Source organism: Pseudonaja textilis, chromosome 3, assembly GCF_049901715.1.
Source record: "Pseudonaja textilis isolate UNSWEBS1 chromosome 3, rPseTex1.2, whole genome shotgun sequence".
NCBI classification, from domain to species: Eukaryota; Metazoa; Chordata; class Lepidosauria; order Squamata; family Elapidae; genus Pseudonaja; species Pseudonaja textilis.
The window spans coordinates 61,317,073-61,325,993 of NC_141992.1; the positions used below are offsets into that span (position 1 = coordinate 61,317,073).

At 35.4% G+C, this 8,921-nt stretch overlaps 1 protein-coding gene across 1 annotated transcript in view; it reads left to right on the forward strand.

Moving 5' to 3' along the window:
• The window catches only part of SCP2 (sterol carrier protein 2), a 27,925-nt gene extending 22,480 nt beyond the window's left edge, over positions 1–5,445 (forward strand). Inside the window, exons 14-16 of the mRNA XM_026707110.2 lie at positions 1,809–1,938; positions 3,476–3,555; positions 4,395–5,445. Of these exons, the coding sequence (XP_026562895.2) occupies positions 1,809–1,938; positions 3,476–3,555; positions 4,395–4,490 (306 nt within the window). The 3' untranslated portion in view covers positions 4,491–5,445. The remainder of the gene's footprint in view (positions 1–1,808; positions 1,939–3,475; positions 3,556–4,394) is intronic.
• The last annotated feature ends 3,476 nt before the right edge of the window (positions 5,446–8,921 follow it).

An 8,921-nucleotide genomic window follows, 5' to 3' on the forward strand; every position in this document is an offset into this window, starting at 1 on the left:
AACCATTAGTCCACATACTCTATGATAACTGAGAAGAGGAAATGAACTTCTGTGTGCCTCATTCTTCTCAATTCTTCACTAAAATAATTCTCACATATCCTCCTCCAAGTGTATTATTAAGGCTAAATACACCTCATTGAACTTAATTTCTAGACTTCTGATCAGAGGTGCTATTCAACAGATTCTGACCAGTTCTGGAGAACAGGTAGCGGAAATTTTGAGTAGTTCAGAGAACCGGCAAATACCACCTCTGACTGGAGATTTTACAGTATCCTTCCCTTGCCACAACCCACAGAACCGGTAGTAAAAAAAATTGAATCCCACCACTGCTTCTGATCTTTTTCATTGCTCTTCATTGCCCAAATATCAGTGTTTGAAAATCTTTATAAAATGGTGATAGAAAGAACTGAGAACAATTCTTAGTGGGACATCTGATCTCTATAAATTGCAGTGTGACTATTCCAGGGTCTGCCCTTTGGCAGCCGCAAAACTGCAGCATGAAACTCCATTTTGGATTATAATTCTGTTTTTTCACATGTATCATTCATATATAGTTCATCCTCTGCTTGTTTTAAATAAAACACATTTTATTTAATTTGTTTTGGTTAAAAAACTTTTTAACTGCTACAATTCATTTTGTTATTTTTACCCAACTTCTATAAACTGTCACGGTTATTCTTAACTTTGTTTCTGATTTCTTCATTATTAGTTATCCTGCCCTATTTAGTGTCAGCAAATTTAAGTTCTTCATTTTTTTCCATGTTGTAATTGTTTGTGATAGTTATTTTAATGCCTTTTAAAAAAATTATTCTCATCCACCTTGGACGACTTGGAAAGCAGCGGTGCCCAACCTTTTGAGCACCAGCGACTGGTTCCATGGAGAGAGGCTTTTCCACAGACTAGAGGGGGCATGGTTTCACATGCATCCCACGGATGGGGCATCACTTGTTTGTGTGGCCCAGTTTCTGGCATACCATGGTCCGGTGCTGGTCCATGGACTGGGGTTGGGGATCCCCATTCTAAAGAAATAAAATTATCACTACCATTGGCAATGGGGTATGCTAAACCTTGGCAACAACCCCATTACGTTCTTGATCTGTAATCTAGAAAGATATGATATATTATGAGTAGAGGGTCTAGAACGTACACATTCATTCTGTTCTTCCTATTAGGAAGTCAGTTATTATTAGAATTTTGTTTTTTGCCTTCTTCAGATAGTAATTATGGCCGTTATGCTTTTCAAGGCCCCAATTTCTTGTCTTTCGTTCAGTGTGATCTTACAAACAGCATGTAGAAGCTATTTCTTCATTTCAGCGGTACTCAAGGTTTTCTTAATCACTCATTTACTGGGCTGACTCCCTCTTCCTGTTTCTTCCTCGCACAGCAAATCCTTTAATCCAAGAAATTTTCATCCTCTTAAGTGTTTCCACATGCTCCTGCAAGTCTTTAACTCAAAATAGCGATACCATATTTGCTAATGGATTCTTAGGATTGCTAATCAGGTGAGCTGTGTGTCTCCCCTGGCTTTGAAAACAGGCGCCACCCAAACTGATAGAAAACCATGAGTAGTGTCACCGAAGGACATGGTGACTATACTGTGCTTCCAGACTGGGGTTGTAGAGCTCACAAATGAACTGTACCATAGTGCATCTTCAGACCCAAAGGACTGCCGTTTATAATGTTGGGAATCATTCACTCAGATTAATGAGGAATGTCTGCAAGGCTTTTAGAATGTGGAAAATATGTCGCACACGCCCAATTTAAGATCGTCTTTTTAATTGATTGTAATTTTTACATTATGTTTACAGGAAGGAGAAGAGTATGTCAAGAAAATTGGTGGCATTTTTGCCTTTAAAATAAAAGATGGTCCTGAGGGGAAAGAAGCTACTTGGGTAGTTGATGTGAAAAATGGTAAAGGCTGTGTGGATAATAACTCTGGTGAGTGTCTTTTTAAAAAAAAATTATTAGGTTGTTGGATTAAAAGAGTAGCAAATTATATACTGTGGGCGTGAATGAAGTATAGGAATGGGCATAATTAGAGAACGTATCATTAGATCTGCAAGTAAATGAATGTATTATGATGCACTTTTTAATAAACATGAAAAATAATATAAGCTACACATTCTTGTTGTGACACTTTCTTGCAAGTTGCCAATTTTAAAACACTTGCATTTGAAATGTAGGACAGAAGCAAATGTTTGAAATATTTTAGTTATGTACCCCTTTTCCTTTCACTTCTGGATACAGCATTGTTGGCTTTTCTGCCTGTTAGGTGGCTGTGTTATGAAAAGTACTATTGATTATAATGCTGCCAGTTTTCATGCAAAGATAAAGTAGGCAACCAACATTTTAAAATGAAGACCAGCAAACTTTTGTGGTGGTCACCTATCCTTACTAAAAAATTCTATTGGTTTATAATTTTGTAGGTGATAGAAAAAGAAAATTATTAATACACAAAGAATTGTCATATGAACTGCAGCGCATATTTGAATTTCATCATATTTAAATTTAATTTTTTATTTTGTTCTGACCCCGCTTACTTTTTTGAGTATAACTGCTGCTATAACACTAAAAATCAGATATAGGCATAAGTCCTAAAAAGTTATATTTTCAGTCTAGAATCACTCTTGCTGTTATTAGTCACTAGAATGTTATATGATCAATCACTAGAATGTTATATGATCAATTTATTATATGTCATCAAATCATTCTTGACTCCTAGCAACTGTGTGGATTTTTTCCATGATAATCTGCTCCTAAGCTGGTCTTTCAGGTCTTTCAATACAATATATAAATCACAGTTTTTATCCAAAGTTATTCTATACATTGAGTAATACGACCTGGATAATACATAACCCAGACTCCATCAGTGGTTATTTTTTTTACTACAGGTAGTCCTCGAGTTATGATCACAATGGAGCCCAATTTTTTTGTTGTTAAGTGAAACAGTTGTTAAGTAGGTTTTGCCCATTTTACAATCTTTTTTTGCCACAGCTGTTAAGTGAACCACTGTAGTTGTTAACGTTAGTAAAAGATTGTTAAATGAATCTGGCTTCTCCATTGACTTTGCCAGAAGTTCTCAAAAGTTGATCATGTGACCGCAGGTTACTGCAACCGTCAAAAATACGAACAAGTTGCCAAGCATCTGAATTTTGTTCACGTGACCACAGGGATATGGCAATGGTTGTATCTATGAAAAACGGTCATAAGTAACTTTTTTCAGTGCTGTTGTAACTTCAAATTGGTCACTAAGCAAATGGTTGTAAGTCAAAGACTATCCACAACAACTTTTCTGTCATAATGTCATCAGCTATATTTTTGACTTGTCTGCCATCAGTCTTTGTGAACTTTTGATATCCTACTTTTACTGAGTCACCCATAATTTGAAAGTAGAATATCCTCAAGTACAAAGATCATGTTTTAGTAATTAGTGCCCTGTTCAATACTTCAAATATTCTTTTTCTGGCCACTATAGATAAGAAAGCCGACTGCACAATTGCAATGAGTGATGATGATTTGCTGCAACTGATGACGGGCAAGATGAATCCTCAGACTGTAAGTAAAAAGCCAAATAAATCATAGCACCTTCAATACCTCTTTTACTTTATTTCAGAGGAGTAACAAAAACAGTTTGCCCTAGTTCCTCCTCTCAATTATTTTAGGTTAAATGACAGTTAAATTAATTCTAGATGTTATAAGTACATACTTATTTATTTTATTTGCTTTTCACATTTCTGTATCACCTTCACTGAGGGACTCGAGCTTAGTTCAACTTTGCTTAAATGTGGTCCACAGAAGCTACTTCCATAAATACATTTTGCTTTTTTTTAAAACAGTGATTTTATTGAAGGTTACAATTGCAAAGGTTAAAAACTAAAAAATAAGAGAATTTTAAAAATAGAAGGTATAGAAAAGAAATAGAAAGAACAAAAATGTCTACTTCACCGTTTTTCCCTGGAAGTCTCAATCAATCCATTTTTCAAAGTAATTTCAAGTTGGCAAAAAGTTTAGAGTAGATTGAATTTTCGTTATCCTGAACAAAAAATGTTTTTTAAATCCCCCTGCTGTCAGTTATGATTTTAGATTAATTATGGTCAAAATGGATTTTGTATCAAGACATCCCTGAAAAATTATTTTGCCTAAAGAAGTAAAAAGGTTTTCCTTTTTGAACAAATTATTTGCTTCATCTCCCTTCATCTTTAAATAAATTAGATCTGTAGACTTGATTTATACACACTTGAAAAAAAATATCTTAAATAAAATATCCTACTGAGTCTCAAATTATTTGGCTTCCACCTTGAAAGTTGTGATCTTAGAAGACATTTCATTTGGAATTGAATACATAAACAAACATGTGAAATGTAATTCTGATTTTCTTTTGTATTTTAATCTAGGCTTTCTTTCAAGGGAAATTGAAAATTTCTGGGAATATGGGCATGGCTATGAAGCTACAGAATCTACAGCTCCAACCAGGCAAAGCTAAGCTTTGAGCTATTCTGACTTCGAGATGGAATGAAATTTGGGAAACAAGTTCCTTAAGAACTAGGCTGAAACTACATGTTGGAAGTAGCATGTTCTCCAAATACGTGTATTTGATTTTAGCTTTCCTGAGCATTTGTTTAATTGAAATTTTGGCATTGCCTTCCATAAAACCATTACAAAGTTGGTAAAATATTAACATTAATGTATCCAAGACCATGTGGTATATAACAGACTCTAATGTAAATTCATCTAAAATTACTTTTCAATGTGCAAAATGAGAGATCAGTGGGCCACAATTTTTTATACAATTTTTAACAAGAAAAGCAGCAGGAAAGACAATGTGGTTTGTTGGCAAAAATGTCTCCACAGTTTCATTTTTATTTTTTTATACTTTTCATAGCTGATTAAGAAAAACTCTTGTATTTTGGCTGGAATCTACTAAGCTATTTTAGGTAAGGCCAAATAGGGGGATTTCCCCTCCCTTTTGGCAGATATATACATATATTTGTATATACAATTCCACTGACATATCACAAATGGCTTTGCATAACCCATTCCAAAGGTGATTTGGAATTGTCAGGAAAGTATTGAAGAAATCCAAAGTTCCCACAGTTGAACAGAAATAAATATACTTTTCTTTTGATATTACTATCTAAAACGATTTGCTGCTTCCTAACTTAACTTGCAAGGATTGGATTAGAAGTCAATTTGTTTTCATTGATGGAGCTAAATAAGACAGCACTAATTGTAATTAATATTAATGTAGTGCTTTTCTGCATATTTATAAAGACAAAGATAAATACTTTTTAAACACTTAATTGGTTTAATTATGATATACTTAGATAAGGAAACTGGCGGTTCTTTAATAAATTCCTTTATAATATACTATTTTTTAAATCCATTCTGATTGGAGGTAATGTATTCGGTTCTGCAACTTTCTTAGTAAATTTAAATCAAATCTTCTGTTTGCATCTGTGATTTTTTGTGTGTGTCATATTCATTATAATAAACACTCAGAAGTAGTATAACTTAGTCATGTTAAGCATGAAAGCAACACTGAAAAAGGTTGTTTTGCATATTGAAATAAAAATAATTATTTTGATAGGTTAAAAGGACTTGTGTTACAATTCATGGGGTATCCAGCTTAAAACAACTAATATAGGCTTTTAAGACAAAGTAATGAAGAGTCAGGATTAAAAAGTACATATAAAACCTTTCACACTTTATATATCTCTGTACATTTAATAACACTTCTACCAAAATAATTTCATAGGCTACTCCTGTGACTGGTATGAGATCTCTATTTTTCTTTGAATATTTTTATAGTATGCTGTAGTAGGTTTGGAAATATATATTAATAATAATATATTAAATAAGATATATAGATGATTATGGTTGAGAAACACTACGTTTGACCAGTGGTCCCCAACCTTTTGGGCACCAGGGACTGGTTCTGTGGAAGGCAGTTTTTCACAGACTGGGGGGGCAGGGGGGGCGCAGAGAGGAGCTGGTTTGGGGATTGGGGACCCCTGCATTTGACTATAACTTTCATCAACACTAGTCATCCTACCTGGAAAAAGATAGAGTGGAGTTTAATAATCTTCCAGGCACAGATTAAGCAAGAATTATCCATATATAGTTAACTTGCAATGTATCTACTGTAAATATTTAATGTGATGGAATCATGATTTTATGAAATTGTGGATCAAAATCATGGAAGGCTAACATAGAAAGATGCTGAAGTACTTGCCCAAGACTAAGTGCTGGAGATCCCTTGCTGCCTGATACCCTCCATAGCATGGGAGCATCTAATGCTAATATTAAAAATATTTATTTTATTTATTTATTTTTGTCAATACTATGTTTTTTCATTTTGCTTAAACTTTAAAGTTTGCTAAATTGTTTTTTTCTGATCAAAATCTAGAGCAAATTGCCCATGGGTTAAAAATGTATTAAACTATGATCAGGATAATGACTTCTAATGTTTCTTATTAATCTTAGGAACACTGTTATTTCCTGAAACATGCTGTAAATATAACATTTCTTTGTCTAAAGCAGGGGTCTCAAACACAATTTACCTGGGGGCCGCTGGAGGCAGAGTCTGGGTGAGGCTGGGCCGCATAATATACTTTATATTATACTTTATATTTATATTATACACTAATATTATACTTTCATATCACGGTGGGGGCCACAGGATATCGTCCTGCAGGCCGCAATTGGCCCACCGGCTGCGAGAATGAGACCTCTGATCTAAAGTAATTCCACCAAAGATACTTAGTATGAAGCTATATCTCTAGGTGGCGCTAACTCACCTTTAGATAGTTTTATTAGCAAAAATAGTTATATGTGCAAGAAGTTCTTTCTTGAATAACTCTGGAATTTTGCCATTTTTAATTTAAGCAAATTAATTTATGTTTTGTTTTTTATCATTGTTGATCCCAGTTATAAATGGTTTAACTCACATATTCTTCATTCCAAGTTGGCTTTCACTTAATCACCATTGACCAATGAATCAGGATCAGGTTTTGTCTAGTCCTGAGATCCCCAATGCCCAGGCTACGGCCCACTACCGGGCCTTTGGAATCGGGCCATGGAAGTGGTTGGGGGAGTGTGCGTACGCATCCCACTTGTGCAAGCAGCGGGCAAGTGTGTGTGCACACTGCATTTTTGTACAAGTGGCAAGTATGTATGCTGCCACTCGTGCAAATTGAGCTGCATGTATGTGCTTGCCTGCCGCTCTTGATGACCCATCCCCTTTGGAATGCCAATTGTACTAAGGGATAAATTGCTTCTCACAATTTTTTATAAAAATATATATTCTAGTCTTTCCCAATCAAGGAATCCTCCAGACTTCAATTCCCAGAATTCTGAGAATTAACAAAGGATCACCTTGATTAATGAATTCTGGGAACTGAAACCAACATATATAGAGGATGTCTAGGTTATATGCAGGGTTGGGATGCTACCAGTTCTGCCCGGCTCTATAGAACCGATAGCTCTGAAGAGTAGCAGACACCAAACCGGTTCTGTGTTTGCTGCTGTTTGGCCCACCCGCCCACCTGCGCGGCACAGCTGAGGTTGAAAAAGCGGGAAAGTGGCTTTTCAAATGCTGCGCAGCTGTGCGCAGCACTTTTCAGCTGTATGGGCGGCACAGGTTAAGGTTTTTTACACACGCACGTGACAAAATGAACTGGTAGTAACACCCCTGGTTGTATGTATAAATGTACTATATGTGTGTACTATATATAGTAGTACATAGTAGTACACACTATATATACCAGACCCAGATAAAGGGAGAGTTCCTGCTGGAAGTTTCATAGCTATTCGGAGTACAACAGGAGGGCACATAGATTGCCTTTCTTAGTAGCTGCTCCTCTCAGATAACTTTTGTTGTATATCTTTCTGGAGCTTTCTAATTTCTGGAGCTTTCTAATTAAGCAGCTGGAGGAATATCTTTGCCATTCCTGTTATTGATTGATTGATGTATTGTTACTCTGTTCTGCATTCTGATTATGAACATCGCTTAGAGCTTCTGGAATGTGGAGGTTGATATACCTTGTAAATAATAAATGGGAATATACGAAATAAAAATAAACCAGATCATAAACTTGCTCTTTGTGTGATGCACATTCCCTGCCAAAGAGAAAGGGAAGAACTTAGCACCAAATTCCCTTCTTCTCCCTTAGATTTTAGGCCAAGCTTTTCCTTGTTGCCCATTGCAGTTTGAAGGGAAATGAATTGGCTCAGCTGTTGAAGAAAAAGTACAGTATGATATCACAGGATGCAAAACCAATCCAGAAGCAGCTCAAACTTCTTGCACAGAAAAGCTCTTTCTCTCACATCATCAGATCCTTGAGATTTTTATTATTTATTTGATTGATTGAGTTCTATAGCCATCTCAGCAAATGACTCTGGATGGCAGAGATCAATTGGTAGATCTGATTTCCCCGCATAATTCAAGCTAATCTTAAGGCTTCCTCACTGTCTCCTCTTTTTTTGTATGGTTCTCCAAAGATAGCAAAATAAAACTCAGTTCACTTTGTTATTCTTCCCTTATCTTTTCATTCCCCCACAAACCATTTTGATCAAAACTTTTAGAAGTACATGGTTTCAGCTCTCATAACTCCCAGCTAGCATCCTATCTGGAGAACGCCAGTAAAAAGACTGACAAAGTATTTTGTGTGCTAATTTTTCCTGTCATTCTCAAATTTCAATTCAAAATAGAATTTTAAGGTGAATTTTTTTAAAAAAGAAACCCATAGCTTTGTTGATCCACTGGAAAAAATCCAAAACCCATCATTGGATAACATCCATATTATGACTAGCTTCAGTAGACAAAAGGGGTGTGTAAGTTTTCAAGTTCCCTTAGTTCTAAAATAATGCCCCGAAATATTTTTTTTCTCTTTCTTTTCCATCAGTTGCTTTTGAAGGTAGCA